The following is an 18,631-nucleotide window of genomic DNA, read 5'->3' as shown; positions in this document are numbered from 1 at the left end:
CTGTACATGATCCTCCTAATGCCCTGTCATTTTTCTGAGCCATGTCAGGACCTGCTGCCCCATGAGGTTATGATGAACCAACTCGATGACTCCTCAGAGAACCCCACGTGTCCTGGCCAGGCGGCCAGCTCTGGCCCTATGTGCCTGGTCACAGCTGGGATCGTCGAGAGACCCTCATCTTTACCTCCACCTGATTTCATGCAGAAATTCACAGAAAGCACAAAATTTCCAAAGTACCCTTCAACACAGCAGGACTGCCCTCAACTGTCCAGATTTATAACCATGCTCTGATTTGGTCTTGCACAAACTGTCCCCACCATTTGAATGTCCTCATCAACTCTCACAGGTCCTGCCTGGTGGCCCTTCCTCCTCCCACCCCCAAGAAAAGTCAAGTTTAGTGCTAGCAAGACCATTCCCATGGTAAACTCATGACCATGCGTGTGGTAAATTCAGTGCTAGCAAGATCCCATGCATCATCAATGCAGTGCTGGGATGGTCACACGCATGACACTGCCCAAGAACTTCTTTGGTGGGTAAGCCCCGGAGTCTGGGTGAGAGTGTTGGGAAGGACGCTGGAAATTCTCTCCTCCAACTCTTCTGGCTAGAAACAGAAAACTTGCCAGAATCAGCAACAGCAGAGCTGCCTCTTGGGAAAAAAGAGTTGGGTTTCCTGTCACAGCTACTTCACTCCTTTCACTAACTCTCCTTCACGCTAGTGGTGAGTATGACAATGCAAAGCAGAAGCCTGGTCAGTTCCCTAAAGGTACAAACCAAATCACTTTCCATGTGTGAGGCCTGCCAGAACCTGTGGATTTTGCAAATAGAAACTGCCTGTTACTCTAGCAACTTTGAAAGGCTCTAGATCAGTGGTTCTCAACCTTCCTAATGCCATGACCCTTTAATACAGTTCCTCATGTTGTGGTGACCCCCAACCATAAAATTATTTTCGTTGCTACTTCATAACTGTAATTTTGCTACTGTTATGAATCATAATGTAAATATCTGATATGCAGGATGTAGTTTCATTGTTACAAATTGAACATAATTAAAGCACAGTGATTAATCACAAAAACAATATGTAATTATATATGTGTTTTCCGATGGTCTTAGGTGACCCCTGTGAAAGGGTCCTTCGACACCCAAAGAGGTCGCAACCCACAGGTTGGCGACCCACAGGTTGAGAACGCTGCTCTAGATTGATATTTTAATTTCACTATTAACATATTGATAATTACTTATTAATATTTCATCGCACCATTTGGGGGTCTCTTCTCTTGGTAGAAGGGCAACCAGGTTATTGTGGGGGAAATGTCACCTTCAAATCCCTGCTGGGCTCACCGATCTGCATTTCAACAGGGAAAGTAGATTAAAAAAACAAATACCAAATAGATGGATAAGACTGTGGTGATAAGAGGAGACAGAAAGAAAACAGGGGAAGGTGAGAGCCTGTCGCTGGGAAGGCTGTCACTTGGGCGGTCAGGACTTTGTGTGCCCCTCATCCCCATGTGGCCCTCCATCTTCTTTTCTAAACCAGCCTCCTAAACCTTGCCCTGTGCCCTCTGGTGTCCTTGGTAAAATCCAGTAAGTCCGCAGACCCTTTGTAACTTCTCCCCCCCTGGCTCTGATTGGGTCCTTCTTCCCCTCTCTTTGTCCCTGGGACTCCGGACAGGCCAGGCTCTGCCTTGGCACATATCACCACGGAGACCATTCTCTCTTCACCTGCCACAACCCCAGACGTAAGTCCAGGTCCCTGACTCACTCCTCCTGGCGGCTGTCAATCACGGACCTCCAGGTCATTCCTTCTTTCCTGGCTCACGGTCACCCTCACCAGTGTGACCACAGCCACGCTCCTTGCTGACTCTGAGGTCCAGGGTGACCCTTCCAGTGCCCTGGCTCTCAGCACCTGGCCCATGTTCACCACCTCCCTCAGCGCACAGCCCCTCTCAGCGCTGGCCACACGCCCTGCACCGTCTGACTGCCCACTCAGCACTGCCACACAGGCGCCAACCCTTCAACCACCCGGCCCTTCATCCTGGTCCCGCACTGGTCACCATCTGAACTGTGTGCACATTTCCCAGCTTACAGACCCTGTGAATACCCACAACCCCTTGCTCCTCCCTCACGGTCTTGTATTCACTTGCCAAAACCCAAACTTAGTTAAATACGGCTCTCCAACTTCACACTTGAACAGGTGAGCATGGGGACCTGTCCTCACTCATCTGAGGACCATGCCTGCTCCTCCGACCAGCCCCACACATCCCTCCTCCCAGCAGCAGGTGGCCCTTTGCTCAGTTCCCTGGGAAAGCAAAAGCCATCAGAAGAGAACCTGTACAATGACCGCACCTGCCAGCCCTGCGCCGGCCCCACACTCAGGGCTGCACGCCTACCCAGACCAGCAGCTCCACGCCTTTGTGCACCACCAGCCCTGCCTCCTCCTCCACAGCCTCCTGTCTTCACCTCCACTAGACCTTCCATCAGCACAGACATGCCAGAACTCCTCCTTTCTCAAACCACAAACCACTTCCTTGATGTCCACTCCCCTCTAGCTCCTCCTCCTCCTCCTTTCAGCTTTCCCTAACCTTCAGAAGGCTGCTGATGTTGCTGTCTGCACACTAGCGACTGTCCCTACCTTGCCAAGGTTAGCCATCACCTGCAGGTGTCTACTCCATCTTCACCCCTGCACTCTGTCTCCTCCATCTGTACCCCTACCCTTTGTCTCTTCATCTTTGCCGCTACCTTTCCTCCTCTCGACCACAGTCAATAAAGCTAAAAATCAATAACAAATGGAAAATCCACAAATATGTGAAAATTAAACACACCCTCTTAAACCAATGGGTCAAATTAGAAATCACAAGGGAAATTTAAAAACACTTTGAGATGAACAAAAATGAAAACAAAAACAGCCAAACTCAAGGGACAGGGTAAACACAACGCTCATTAAAAAAGAAGAAAGATTTCAAATTAATAACCTAACACTTTAAGAACTTGAAAAATAACAGCAAACTAAACCCAAAGCCAGCAAAAGAAAGGAAATAATAAAGGTTACAGCAGGTATACAGAAAATAGAGAATAGAAAAACAAAAAATGTAACTAAAAGTTGGTTCTTTGAAAAGATTAACAATATTGATAAGTCTTTAGCTAAACTGACTACAAAAACTAGAGAAAAAAGCAAATGACTAAAATCAGAAATGAAAGTGGGAGCATTATACCAACTTTACAGAAATTAAAAGAATTATAAGGAAATACTATGAATTATTATACACCAACCAATTTGATGATCCAAATGAGATGGACAAATTACTGACAGGCACACAAATTACCAAAATTAACTTAAGAAAAAAAAAAAGAAAATCTCAATAAACCTATAAAAAGTAAAGAGATTGAATCAGTAACCAAAAACCTCCCAACAAAGAAAAGCCTAGGACCAGCTGGCTTCACTGGTAAGTTATACCAATAGTTAAAGAAGAATTACATCAATCCTACTCCAACTGTTCCAAAAGTAGAAAAGGAGGGAGCACTTCCTGACACTCAATGAGGGCAGCATTGGCCTGATACCTAAGCCAGACAAAAATATGAAGAGACAGGATCAACAGCAGACCACATCCCTTATGAATATTGAGGTGAAAATCCTCAATAAAATACTAGCAAACTGAACCCAACAGCACATTAAAAGGATCACACCCCATGTCCAGGAATGCAAGAGTGGTTCAACACAAGAAAATCAATCAATGTAATATAGCACATTAAAAGAATGAAGAAAAAAAACAACCAAAATTGTCATCTCAATTAATGCAGAAAAAGCACTTAACAAAATCCAAACTTTTTTATGATATAAACACTCAACAAATTAGAAATAGAAGAGAATTTCCTTAACATAATAAAGGGTGTTAACCAAAATCTCCAGCAAACATCATACTCAATGGTAAAAGACTAAAAGCTTTCTCCCTGATATAAGCAACAGGACTAGGATGCCCACTTTCACCACTGCTGTTCAATATTTTCCTGCAAGTCCTTGCCAGGGAAAATTAGGCAGAAAAAAAGAAAAATAAGGCACCTACATTGGAAAGGAAGAAGTAAAACTATCTCTATTTACATGATTCCAAGTATATAAACTACCAAATAATCCACAAAAAACTACTACAAATAATGAATGAATTCAGCAAAGTTGCAAGGTTCAAGATCAATATACAAAAAAAATGAGTGGTGTTTCAATACACCATCAATGAACAACTTAAAAAGGAAATTAAGAAAAAAAATCCATTTATAATATCACCCCAAAAAATAAAATACTTAAAAATAAATTTAATTGAGGAGGTAAATGACTTGTACACTAAAAAAAAAATACAAAACATTGTTGAGAGAAATTTTAAAAGACCTAATTAAGTGGAAAGAATCCCACGACTTAATATTGTGAAGATGGAAATATTCTCTCCAAAGAGATCTAGAGATTCAATGCAACCCCTAGCAGAACATCAATGGCCTTTTTGCAGAAATGGAGAAGCCATATGGATGTGCAAGGGGCTCTAAATAGACAACAGAATCCTGAAAAAGAAAAAAACATCATGAGAGGACTCATGCTTTCTGATTACAAAAATTACTAGAAATCTACAGGAATCAAAACAGTGTGATGTTGGCCTAAGGCTAGACATATAGACCATAGTCTATATTTCACTGAGATTGAAATTCAGAAAGAAACCCAAACGCCTATGTCCAATTGATCTTCAACAAGGGTGCCAAGTTCATTGAATGGGGTAAAAGAACAGTCTCTTGAGAAAATGGTACTGGGTGCCACGCCAGCATGGCCAAGGGTGAACCTAAGTGGGGGCGGCTGAAAGGCTTAGAAAAGACAGACAAGAGAATGAAAGCTGGGTCTCGGTGGGACGCTGCTTCTCTGAGAGACAGCACCGATGCCCACACGCCGTGTCTTTATTTTATAGCAGATGACACGAGGCAGAGTAAGGGTGTGATCAAGATGTTTACAACATTCTCGTGGGTTTCCATCCTACTCAACTACATGCACCTGAACTCTATCAAGCCCACATTACTCAGGCATGTGGGGCCACATGTTCGGCTCATAGGTTCAAGCTTACAACTACAGCTGTTGGCTATAATTGTGCTGGGAGGGCTCTGCCCTCCAAGCTGGGACTCGCACGTGGCAATGAGAGGACTGTGCCCTCTCATTAGTCCAAGGCTTGAACCTGTCCAAAACACTGTAGCGGCTCCCCACAGTACTGGAATAACTAGATACCCACATGCAAAAGAATGAAGCTAGACCCTTACCTTATACTATATGCAAAAATTAACTAAAAATTGATCAATGAGCTAAAACTATAAAACTATTCAAAGAAGGCATAAGGGTAAATCTTCATGACCTCAATGTGGTGATGAATTCTTAGATTTCACAACAAAAGCCTGAGCAGTAAAAGAAAAAATAGATAAAATGGACTGCATCACAACTTAAAACTTTGGGGCAGCGACCGTGCCCCTTGTGGTACCTCGTAAGCTCTCGGTGACTACATGTTGAAATGAGATGTATCTTTTCAGACACACAGGTGACATAATGCATTGCCTGAAATTGGACTTTCCAGTTCAAAGAAGACAGCTCTCTGTAGGGAATCCTGCTGGCTGTCAGTCCAGCATCCACCCCTCCTTTCTTTCCTGCTAACTAACGTTGATTTTATTCAGGCCCCTCATGTCCACATAAGTCACCTCCCTCTGGGGAATGACCCCACCCAGCTCCTCAGTGAACCTGTTATTAGTGAGATAATCCAATGACAGGGGTTGGTTTAGAAATGAGCGTGGACCTGGCCAATGAGGTAAAAGGAAAAGTCTGTCATGGACTCGGGGAAAGTTTTCTCCTTCCTACGAGAGAATCAAAGGAAGACACCATCTGCTTCCTTCCCTGGATGCTGCTCTATCAGGAGGGTGACAACCCTGTGGGAGAGGGGCCTCAGGACACACTGAGCCATCGAGTCAGCCGACCATAAAACCACCCACTCTGGACGTCCTGGAGGGATACAAATCCTCACAGTCTCTGCCAGTTAAGGCAGGAGTTTATGTTCTTTGCAGACAAAAGCTCTGCAACCACTTCCACCTAAAGTTCATGTCTTCCAAAGAGACATTCGTTCACTAAGCAAAGGTGTGTGGCGGTGGGAACACTAGATTGGCCTCTCAGGGAACATGGCATTATAAACAGGTAAGTGCTAGGACGGATAAATGTCATAAACGTATGAATCCCGGAGGTTAGGGAAGCTTTCCTGAGGACATGGCATTTTTGTTGAGATATGAAGGAGGAACTGGAGTTAATTAAGTAGAAGAAGGTGGGGGTGGGGTGGAGGATAGAGCATTCCAGACAGGTAGAGAGAGACAGAGACAGACAGAGACAGAGAGGGAGAGTCAAGAGAGGGAGACAGCTCAGCTAGCAGGAGCTTGGCAAGGAGTGGCACTCATTAAGTGTTTATTCCTTCCCTCAGCACCCAGAGACGAGGAGGAGGACAGCCTGGAATGCCCCCTGACCTCTCCAGGCTCTCCCAGGAGGTGGCTTTGGTGACCTGAGCCTGTAAGTAAAAATCCTAACGGGAATAAAGCAAAGGCTCGGCTCTGCTCTGCTTAAGGTGAAAGGAGGCTGAAAGTGGCCCTCCTCTTGTCTTCCCCACCCTCCCCCTCTTCCGAACAGACACACATGTCAAAGATAGAACCTGTCTTGTAGAATAAGATGGAGGGTTTTCATTACCTGAGAGGAGACCAAACACTCCTATATGTTCCTTGGGATAATTTGTTCTTATCAAATCTACTAAGTATTATTCTTATAGGACATAGAGATGACATCTTTGCGATGATCAGTTGCCTGCAGCAGGATCTTGTCTATAATCACAGAGAAAAACAGGTGAAGGGAAATAGGGAATGGAGCAAAGGAGGATTTCAGCTGACATTTGAAGAAATAACGAGGGTCAAGGTCAAAGAGGAGGAGATGATATACAGGAAAAGATGCCAGTGGGGCCATGAAACCCTCCTGGGATTGGGGAGGGAGCCCCTCCATCGTATATGGTGAAAGAACACTCACAGCACATCACGCGATGAAAGAGCTTGAGAGATGAGTTCAGACAGAGTTAACTCCACATTGACTTTCCGACAGGGCCATGGTGCCATTGGTTCTCCTGGTCGCATTTCAGCCTTTATCCACCAGCAGCTCCGCCTTCTCTTCCCAGCCTTGGAATGGAACCTTCTGGGCCCTTCTCAAACTCAACTGCCTCTTCTCTGCCCTCCCTCACAGCCCTCCCATGGTGCCCTCGGGTGCTCTGGGCATAAGCCGGAGGTCTGTGAGGTGATTCCCCGCCTAGTGCCTAACATGACACCTTGCACGTAGAGTGCGCTTGGTAAATGTGGGTTGAAGAAAGAAATGGATGGATGACAACCATCCGTGTTCGGGGAACGCTTGTGAAGTAACAAGTGCCCTCTATGCAATATTGATGGTTATTCCCAGTTATTGATGGTTATTGCTGAGGTGACAGTTAAAGTAGCTTTGAGGTGGAATCAGTAATTTCATTTTCCCTCCAGAGATGCCCTTGCGCACATCAAGGCTGTAGTTGCATGGTATGCCTGGTGGAGCGGCAGCAAAAACAGACCTGGTTGTAGCTCTCCATCAGCAAATTCCCAGGGCCCTTTCTTAACAGGCAGATATTTGGATCCATCCGGAAATTGATTAATTTTTCCCAACAGGCCTCCCACGGACATGGCTTACATAGCAGTAAATATAAAAGTTCCGGGCATTTCTTTCAAACAGAGCACTTTTGTGAGCTCATGGCTGCACAAACAGAGATCCAGAGCGCCTGGCCCTACATAAATTCTCCCCATGTGCCACGATAAACCTAATCAAAGCATCCTGAGATGTTTGCTTCCAGGACCAGCGGAGTACAGAGCGAGGCGCTCTCTCACGCCCACCCATCCACCTTCGCTGCTTCTGAGTTGGACTGCAGGACAACATCGCTTCAGAGCAGCTCACGGTCAAGGGGAGACCAAGAAAAGAACAGGCTGGCAGTGCCCTCGGCGGTCCCAGATCTGTCTCTTGCTTCAATAGTGTTTGGACGGAACAGACCCAGGGATGCCCCTTCTTCCAGCCTCTGACCACTCTCCTGCATCTCATCCAGTCACCACCTACAAAACCACCTCCAGGACCAGCCAACACACCGGGTTTTTTTCCTACCTTAACTCCTTATGCTGAACAACCATGAGCTTCCAAATTCATCAGAATTATTCCACTGAGGTGGAGGCTTCAGTCAACCGCCTGGCCAACCTGCATCTGCGGGCCTCCCCACCTACCTCTCTCTGGGCTACTACTTCAACCGTGACGATGTGGCTCTCGAGGGCGTGGGCCACTTCTTCCATGAGTTGTCAGAGAAGAAGCACGAGGGCGCTGAGCATCTCTTAAAGATGCAAAACAAGCGTGGCGGCCGCATTCTCTTCCAGGACATGCTGAAACCTTCCCAAGATGAGTGGCCAAAACTCAGGACACCATGGAGGCCTCCCTGGCCTTGGAGAGGAACCAGAACCGGGCCCTTGTGGAGCTGCAGGCCCTGGGTTCTACCTGTGCAGACCCTCGGCTCTGTGACTTCCTGGAGAACCACTTCCTGGATGCAGAGGTGAAACCGATCAAGAAGATGGGTGACACCTGACTCACCTCCGCAGGCTGCCGGCCCCCATGCTGGGCGAGTATCTCTTCGAAAGGCTTGCCCTCGAGCCCCACTAGGAGCCTTTGGAGCCCAGGGGCCTTTCAGAGGCCCCTCTGCATTGCCCTGGTGTCCCTGGCTTTTAACTGAGCCTCTTCACAAAACTATTAGTCATTCTTTTAACCACCCTGGAGCCCTCTCCCATGCCTTGGACCAAATGAAACAATAAAGCTTTTTGCAGGAAAAGGAAAAAAAGAAAAGAACAGGCTGCCAGGGAGCTGCTGGCCAGAGAGCCGCATCCCAGCACACACTTGCAGCCGCAGCGTGGGCAGCTCCAGGTTAGTGCAGCGAAACATGTTCTGAGTTGCGTAGCCAGCCCCGCATGCTGGGACAGGATGGCCCACAGCCCCGGTGGCTGGATCCTTCAAACTAGAAGGAACAGAAGGACCAGGGTCCAGAGGCCAAGACCGTGTGGGTGGAATGGAGGCTGGCTGTCACCCCAGCAAGTGGCAGGGCAGAGGTCCAACTTCACTTCTCCTGGTGGTCCGTGGAGAAGGCAGATGCCACCAGAGGAATAGTTCTCATGTAATCAGAGTGCTGAGCCTCCTCAGTAGCAGGTACACACGCTCAAAAGCCCCAACACTCGGGTGCTTACATACTGGAACTTGACCTGTTTTCTTATAACCAGATCTAGTTTCTGTCACACACACCCCAGGTGGCCAGATGGCAGGAAAGGTGGGCAACTCCGGTGGCTTCTCCATTCACCCTCCTCACCCCAACTCCCCCCACCTCCTTCTCCCGACGTTAACCAAACTTCTGGAAGGTGTAGGTGGCAGCATCTTCAGGGGAAGGTATCCCTCAGGGTTCCTTGTCCTTCAGCCCCTCCCCAACAGACCAAAAGTGGAAGAGAAAAAATGGTATCTCCAGACCAGACAGACAAAGGCTGATGCCCTCACCCTTCGCAGGAAATGTTTTTCATCTATAAGTTACTTATTAGTCCTTATTGGTTCTTCTAGTTCAGTGGCTTTTAAACTATAATCCAGGAAGATCCCTGTGTGTGTGTGTGCGTGTGCGTGTGCATGTGTGTGTGTGTGTGTGTGTGTGTGTGTGTGTGTGTGTATGCACATATGGTGGGGAGGAGATCAGCAACTAACAAACTTTTAGGCCTTTAACTTCTCCATCTCTGCCTTTGGGACCATGCTAACCTACAGGACTATTAGTGAAACCAATGATTCATGTGTCTGTTTCGGTGACTACAAAGTAATAACTCATTCATCAATGGAAAAGTATCAAAAGCTGACTCAGTTTGGAGCATTCCTTAGATATCACTGGAGACTAACATAATAATGGGCAGAGATAATGGTGAAGCCACTTCTAATGATTAGATTGAACAGAGTGAAATGATACCACGTAATGATATCATTATAGACGAAATGAGACCATGTCTGGGATTAGTTTCAAAATAACATGAGAAGGGAAGAAATGGGTGGGAGCCGGCGCAAGGCTGGCCCTGAGTCAACAGTTGATGAAGTTGGGAGATGAGTACAGAGGGGTTCCTTCTACCAGTCTGTCTAGTTTGGAATCTGTTTAAATTTTTCTGTAGTGAAAATTAAAATTAATCAAGAAAAAATAAAGCATTCTTCATATTTAGGAGCATCTGAAATACAAGCATTCTCTCTTCCACTGACGTTTTCTCAGCCTGCTATTGTCTCTCTTTGAAACAACTTGCTCTGACTAACCGATGTGCTTAAACACAGCATTCAAAAATGGCTACTAGTCTCTGAACACCTGCCATGGGCCAGCGTGTGCTAGATATCCTCCCGTGCATCAGCTCAGATGCTCCAGGCACCCCTGCGAATGCGGGCACTGAGGTGCAAGTCTGCCAAGTAAGTTTCCCGAGATCACGCCGCTACTGGTGATGGACACAGGGTTCGGCTTTCACAACGATTAAATTAAGTGTTAGACAGTGAAATATGTGTTTATCGTTCAAAGTTAGCGTTGGAAGAAGCGTTCCTTGAAAAGGCAGAAATGAGGTTGTGGAGGCATCGCAGACAACGCCAGTCAGAAGGCTGTGCTCTGAGGAACCGGGGCCCTAACTTGCCGGGTGTTCAGGGAAGCTAATAGGGGAGCTGGACCCCACACTGCTTTGGCAGCTGCTGTCGATTCCAGATTTTCATCCTTCCATTCCAAGGCCCACATTTCTTTTACTAAAACCACAGAAATGAACTTCCAGTATCCAGACTGTGGATTAAAAAGAAGCAAAACTATCTAATTTGCAGGTGATCTAATCTTATAGATGGAAATTCTAAGGAATCCACTAAAAATAAAAACTATGAGACCTAATAAATGAGTTCAACATGTATTAGGTCTCACAGATACAAGACTAAATAGAAAAACCCATTGTATTTTTATATACTTGCAATAAACAACCTCAAAAAGGAAGTTAAGAAAACAGTTCCATACTATTTGGCTTAAAAAAAAAAAAGATGAAGTATTGCCATTTGAAAGTAACAATGTACTCTCTTACCATTTGCCTTCGATTCTCCACCAGGTTGATGCCAATAATTCCTAAGAAAGATCCGAAGCCCAGCTGAAAGCAAAGGAAAAACAAGGAAAAAGCATCCAGTTAGCACGCTGGTGGCTTGATGCTGACTTCTAACAGTAAAAAATGCATAGGAGACTGCCGCCCTTAAAGCATCTCACCAAAGGCCCAAGGCGGGCCACTCCCGCCTCTCCAAGTTCTGACCACTAAGTGGCAGATGGTCCATGTACATTTGGGTGGACTCCTCACGCTCAATGGAAGCCGATGATTGGAATAGAAACTTCTGAGTCATGATCCATCCCTTCTTCTTTTTTTTTAATCTTTATTGTTGAAAGTATTACATATGTTCTCCCCCCTTTCCCCCCATTGACCTCTTCTAGCCCGCCCCCGTTCCACACCCCAGGCCTTCACCACCATATTGTCAGTGCCCGTGGGTTATGCATATATGCATACAAGTTCTTTGGTTGATCTCTTCCCACCCACCCACCCTCCCCTGCCTTCCTTCTGAGGTTCGACAGTCTGTTCCATGCTCCTATGTCTCTGGTTCTATTTTGTTCATCAGTTTATTTTATTCATTAGATTCCACATATGAGTGAGATCATGTGATACTTGTCTTTCTGACTGGGTTATTTCACTTAGCATAATACTCTCCAGGTCCATCCATGATGTTGCAAATGGTAAGAGTTCTTCCTTTTTTTACAGCTGTGTAGCATACCATTGTGTAGATGTACCACAGGTTTTTTTATCCACTCATCTGTTGGTGGGCACTTTGGCTGTATCCAAATCTTAGCTATTGTAAATTGCACTGCAATGAACATGGGGGTGCATATATCCTTTCTGATTGGTGTTTCTGATTTCTTGGGATATATTCCTAGAAGTGGGATCACTGGATCCATCTCATCTTCTATATTCAAACATTTTAACTCTTAGGTCAGGAAGAGATTACAGGAAAAGATAGCATTGTGTGCCCCCTTTTCCCCTCATGGAGGACAACCTCTTTATGGTAGCCCAGACCACTCACAGCTCATCTGCATCTGGGCCTCAGGTGAAAGGCCCACCTGATGTTTCTCCTGGGCCTGTCTCAAGTCCCATAGTCAGAGAAGGACTCCTCTGGTAAGATATTAGGAAACTAGAACCATGGATATTTCAGAAGAAGGGTTACCTGTCACCTGTGGACATGGCTGACACCACTCAGAGATAAGCTTTTGACTCAGGTGAGCAGACAAATAGGTAACCTTGGGGAAGAAGAGAGGGAGAAGGGGGGAGGGTCCTAGAGGCTCCTGAGAATCAGTTGTAATCATCAATCAAGGCTTCTTGGCAGGTATCTTTTAAAGCTACATGTCCGTTTTATGAGGACTAGTTCAGTCAGCTTGGTCTCACGAGGCTAAAATCTAGGCGTCACGGAGCTGGTTGCCTCTGGAGGGTCTGGGGGAGAATCTGGGCCAGGCCTTTCCCGTGTCCAGAGCTGTTCACTCCTTGGCTCGTGGCCCTTCGTCCATCATCAACTTCTCCCATCACACGCTGAGGCCTCTCCTGCACCCTCCCCCACTTCTAAAGACCCTGTGCTAACACTGGCCAGATGCAGGATCCACACCCTGGAACCCCCATTACTGGGTAGCCCACCACAGTCACAGGTCCCAAGCAGTAGGACCTAGATACCTCTGAGGTCATCATTCTGCCAAAAATAACCACCAAAACAAGTTTCCATGCCCTAAACCTCCAGCTCTGGGGAGCTGGAGCGAAGTGTGTCACCACCACACAGACATCTGTGGTGCCCAGTGCCCCTCCCTCAGACCCCTGGGCCCCGTCACTCACAATGATCCCTGGGTAGTAGCCCCCCACGGTCACATTCTCCGTCCTGGTGGTGGCAGCGAGGCCGATGGTCAGGATGAAGACAGACACCACAAGCAGAGACCCCACAAACCAAAGGGAAGTCTTCTTTCTTCTCCCAAACCCTTCTGGGAGGAGGATAAATGAGGAAGCTGTTAGTACGGGGCAGGCTCCGAGGGGGGTCCTAGCAAACATGAGCGCATTTGGTGTCTGCGTGGCCCTTGTCTCTGAGCCCTACAGGCTCTGGGAGATCTCTCTGTCCCGGACCAGGGGCCCATGCTAACTGCTCTCTCCTTCGTCAGTGCCCACCTCAGGTGCACTGAAGCTTAACCATCTCAATCCCTATGACCCCACAAAACAGGGAATGAAAGAAACACATGGTGTTTCTTCTGGTGCCAAAGGTAAATCAAGTGTGTGTGTGTGTGTGTGTGTGTGTGTGTGTGTGTGTGTGTATGTGTTTAATTGGGAAAACAACTTAGTATCTCATTGCAACCACTAGCTCAGATGACCACCTGAATTGCAGACATGCAGACATTGTTCATACTCTAAAGCAGGGGTGGGAAAACTTTTCTCTGCCAAGGGCCATTTGGATATTTATAACATCATTTGCAGCCCATACAAAATTATCAACTTAAAAATTAGCCTGCTATATTTGGTCAAACATTTAATTAACTCACCCCTAATGCCTTGGCAGGGCCAGACCAAATGATTTCTTGGGCCTTATACAACCCGCGGGCCGGATGTTCCCCAGCCCTGGCTCTAGGTTTGCCTCCAGAGATTTGCACTTCTGCAGTCCTAACAACAAGGTTGGAACACCCAAGAACAGGATTGTTACATACTCAGAAATAGATTGCACAAAACTATAAATCTATGTGAAAACTCAGAAAAACTTGGCTCAACTGAGTACACTGACCTAGTAAGGGTGTTAGGAAGGACACTTCAGTCCGGGGGCTAAAGGGAACCTCATGCAAGACCCCCCATCCCTTCACCAGCACCCCTCTCAGACTCCACACAGCCCTGGCACAGCCCACTCCCTCCAGACCCTTGGGAAGACACTTCTCCCAAGAATCTCATCCTAAACCACCTATTACCTTCACCCTGGAGGGGATGAGATCAATTCATTCACTAAGAGAATAAACCACCAGAGAGCTGAAGGTCTGGGCCCAGGCGCAGTACCCAGGACCTGGGCATGGCAGGGCGGAGTCAGGAGGGGACTCCCTTCTGCACAGTGGCCCTGCCCTGATGTTGCCTGCAAGGCTCTGCTCTGCAAGCCCTGGCCCAGCCTCTTTAGACTCAGGCGTGGATATTTAGGATTTAAATCCCAGCCTTCAGGCTCCACAGTTCCTTCTGTTATGCACTCCTCTCTCTGGCTCCCTAAAGATGCAGGTTTATCTGCATCCACAGGGAGGACTCTTGTACCTGCTCCCTGGCTTTACTTGCTAGAGCCAGCTGTACCTGGGAGAGCCAACTATTGCAGAATTTTGAGCAGCACTGTGCTTGCTGTGTTGAGAATAAACTACAGAGGAACAAGGATGGACTATATAAAACCTTTTCCAAAGGCTCCACCTTGAGGATGGACCAGCTGGGCAGCCCGGCCACACAGTAAAGGACAGAGCCTTCCTTAAGAGCGGTGGCCCACTGACGATGGCGCTGTGCAGCCCCCAACAAGAGCACAGGTAAAGCAACAAAGTTGTCGTGATCACAGCCCCCCAGGGCCAGCCACATGCCACACCTCTCATTTAAGCCTCTCGGACATGCCCTGGCAGTGGGCTCCCGGGCCCACCACAGTAGCCTTTGCAGAGTTTTTGCTGAATGAGCATTGAGGGATGAGTATGGACCCAAGAGCGAATGCATAAGTGGTTGTATGAGTGGACCCATGAGTGGATGCATGAGTAGACACACAGGAGCACAGAGATGATGTGGGAGATGATGCTGACTGCCCACGGCCACACCACCAGGCACATCACTCCGACACGGGCTCTGCAACAACTCCCAATGTTTCTAAACTCCGCACATATTCTAGTGACATTCCCTACTTTCTGTCCAGTCATACCAGCCACCTCGAGGCCCACCATCCCTCCCAAGGCACTCTGTCCTGAGGGCACTGGCCAAACGACAACCCATGTGGCCTGATGCCCACAGTTGTACTCTTATCAAGAGGACGGGCCCTGCTTGCTGTGTCAGCAGAAGCAAGTCACTTCCTGTACCTGCTGCAGTTTTGTGGATGGCGAGGAAGTTCCAACTCAAATTGAGGTTTGCCAGGGTATCTGAGAAGTGCCTTGATTGATTAGTTATGTCTGCCCTGAGCATGGGAGGAAGGAGCTGGGGCACATTTGCCAGCACTGACTAGGAAATCCAAGCCCCTCCCAATCCAGCATTCTTGGATTTTTCTCCCCACTTGTCTTCCTCAGTTTCACACTTTTTTTTTCTCACATGTAACTTTTTCAGTGACCTCAGGAATTTCTCTTTCCAACACCTCTCATTATATTTGTGAACTAAAAACCAACCCTAATTGGGGCTGGAAAATATAACCAAAGTGATAATGACATTTTTACAAGAGAAAGAAATAATGTAAGTTTTCTATTTAAAAGGTATGGTTTTTATCCTGTTCATAAAAGCAATAGTTATTTATTGTAGAACAGTTATAAAGTACAGGAAAATACAAAAAAATTCACAGTAATCTTATCACCCAAAATTGCCAAGTAGGCATATAGCCTTATGGTCTTTCTTAAATTGGGATCAAAATGTTTTCAAAATTACTGCCATTTGCAACAACATGGATGGACCTTGAGAATAGTATGCTAAGTGAAATAAGTCAGTCAGAAAAAGCTAAGAACCATATGATTTAACGCATATGTGGGATAAAAAACTGAAACTCATGAACACAGCAGTGTGGTGGTTGCCAGAGAGAAGGGGATGTGCGGGGGGGATCTTAATATATGATGATGGGAGAAGATTTGACTTTGGGTAGTGGGCACACGGTACAATACACAGATCTTATAACATAGAAACCCACACCTGAAACCTATGTGATCGTATTAACCAATGTCACCCCAATAAATTTAATTTAAGAATAAAAAATAAAACAAAAATTTGTGTTTTTTTACCTAATAAACTGTAAGGAGGTTTTTTTTTACAGCTTTTAAAACACTTTTCTAGACATAATGTTTATTTATAATGTGTATTCCACTAAATGGATGTGTCAATTAACCTATCCCTACTGTTGTATATTTGGGTTGTTTCTAATTTGTTATTATTAAAACACAGTGCGGAGCACAGGGGATTTGAGAGCAGTGAAACTGTTCTGAAGGATATTATACATGTCATTATAATTTTGTCCAAACCTGTAGAATGTACAACACCAAGAGTGAACCCTAATGGACACTATGGATTCTGGGTGATAATGATGTGTCGATGTTGGCTCATTGATTGTAACAAATGTTGATAACAGGGGAGGCTGTACATATGAGGGAACAAGGGGTGTATGGGAATTCTCTGTATCTTCCCCTCAATTTTGCTGTAAACCTAAAACTGCTCCAAAAAAATGAAATATAGTTTTAAAAAAGAAAAACACAATATGATAAACACCTTTTTAGGATAAATTTCTTCAAGGGGAATTTTAGGGCAAGAAAGCAAAATATTTTTAAGGACAAAGTAAAAGTTTTGAAGTAAAATTTAACTTTACAAAGAATATAAACCTACAGTCCTTGTACAAGCTTTGGAAAGAATTCTCTGTAGCTCCACAGAATCCTTTGTTTACAAGCAAGAGAAGTATATATAGCTTTATCTGATTGTTGTTAAATTGCTGTTTTCATTGTTGTTTTCTAGTAGTTTTTATTACAAACATAGAATTGTTGAGGGCGACGCATGTGCGGGAGTGTTCCAGGGGAAAACACAGCCACAAGTGCAGGCAGACACTCGATGTCTTTGGGACACTGCGTTTGCATCTGCTCTGGGAGTTCCCTATAGTGGACTTCCCCTTGACTAATATTTACAGCATCTTACTTGCAAAGAAGGGTGCATGCAGATAGAATGGCTCTTTTTTCTTGCATTTGTTTAAAGCCTGAAACCAAGGCTACCTGTACAAGGTAGTGTGCCTGGGAGTCAGATGGGCAGTTCCAGGAATGATGGCAGCAGATGTGGGGTGTCTGTGGGGACACAGAGGCCTGAAATGGCAATGCCACTTTGAGAACAAGTGGCCAATAGAGGAAAACAAAAGAAAGAAACCTCCCCAGGGGTGAAATTCTGCTCTGGTTTGTTAATTTTACAAAGATAGGAACATAAAAAAAAAAGGACACAAAAGTTAAAAATATATATGCCGGCTGGTGTGGCTCAGCAGTTGAGTGTTGACCCAGGAACCAAGAGGTCACCAATTTGATTCCTGGTCAGGGCACATGCCCAGGTTGTAGGCTCTGTCCCCAGTAGAGGTGGAGGGGGCGGGGTGGCAAGAGGCAGCCGATCGATGATATTTCTCCCTCATTGATGTTTCTATCTCTCTATCCCTCTCCTTTCCTCTCTCTCTCTAAAAATCAATAAAACCTATTTTTTTAAGTTAAAAATATGTCTTCTACATTTTGGAAGTTAATGTAATTGTTCTTGTGGACGTTCATAAAATAATCATACTAATGATAACAATAATACCTAGTAACTGGGTAGCAACTGCGGTTTTTCTCTGACTCTCTTCATCTCATTCCATGAAGATCAGAGGATTAATCTCTCCTGATTCCTGTGTTACCCTTCCCAGCCTCCACATATCTGTGAACAGAGCCAAAGCTGATTGCTTTTAATCAGTGCAATTTCCTCTTCAGCTACTCTTCCTTGACTATTTTTCCCCTTAGCTTCCCATTTCAATGTTTTGATTGTTAAAATGGGATTTAAGATCCATAGGACTTGTAAACTGAATTTTATGGGACTAAGTATTTGAGAAAATTATCAGACAAATGCCCTCCTCCTCAAAGGATTTTGTTTTGCTAGTTTTCTTAATTAAGTTCATTGCATGTCTGTTATGCCCAAAATAATTAGCGAGGTGCCTCCACATTTACTTCAAACCACAGTTATAACCTTCTCTGTGCCTCATCTCTTAGCTCCCTTAGGAGTCTGTCTGCAGAAGCCCCTGGACGATATCCTGGTTCTTCAAGCTTGTGATTCTGTTTCTTATTCATCCCCTCGGGGATGCTGGCATGATGAACGAGGATCAGATCCACCAAGCTAGCAGCATTTGGTCAGCCCTTGTCAAATTTGTTAGTGACATTCTGACTTCTAATCACAGAGTAAAACGTTAAACACATCTCTGAGCTCGTGAAAATCTTCCGATGAATCATTTTCAATATAACTTTACCATTTCACCCCTTTTCCCCAAGTTGGGCTCTTCCTCTGAAACGGCTGCATGATAAAAAGCAGAAGGTGTAAGCCATCCCTTTTTGTCAGCATTTCGACCATAGGTTCCCAGGTTCATAGAAGGCCAGGAAAGAGAGCCAGCATAATTCACGTGGGAAGCCAGGGACAAATGGTTCTGAACAATCTTCTTCTATTCACACCTACTGTCACATTTGACTCCAGGTACAACAGAGATAACAAAAAGAAGAATCTTGAC

At 45.6% G+C, this 18,631-nt stretch overlaps 1 protein-coding gene across 1 annotated transcript in view; it reads right to left on the bottom strand.

Annotated features, from left to right (window-relative positions):
* The window catches only part of TMEM255B (transmembrane protein 255B), a 33,315-nt gene extending 20,082 nt beyond the window's left edge, over positions 1-13,233 (bottom strand). Inside the window, exons 1-2 of the mRNA XM_006102049.3 lie at positions 13,024-13,233; positions 11,194-11,256 (exon numbers count right to left, since the gene is read on the bottom strand). Coding sequence (XP_006102111.1) covers positions 11,194-11,256; positions 13,024-13,233 — 273 coding nt within the window. The remainder of the gene's footprint in view (positions 1-11,193; positions 11,257-13,023) is intronic.
* Positions 13,234-18,631: the final 5,398 nt, after the last annotated feature.

This window comes from Myotis lucifugus, unplaced genomic scaffold (genome assembly GCF_000147115.1).
Source record: "Myotis lucifugus unplaced genomic scaffold, Myoluc2.0 scaffold_395, whole genome shotgun sequence".
NCBI classification, from domain to species: domain Eukaryota; kingdom Metazoa; phylum Chordata; class Mammalia; order Chiroptera; family Vespertilionidae; genus Myotis; species Myotis lucifugus.
The sequence above is the reverse complement of the archived record's forward strand: the minus strand, read 5'-3'. Positions and strand labels throughout refer to the sequence as shown.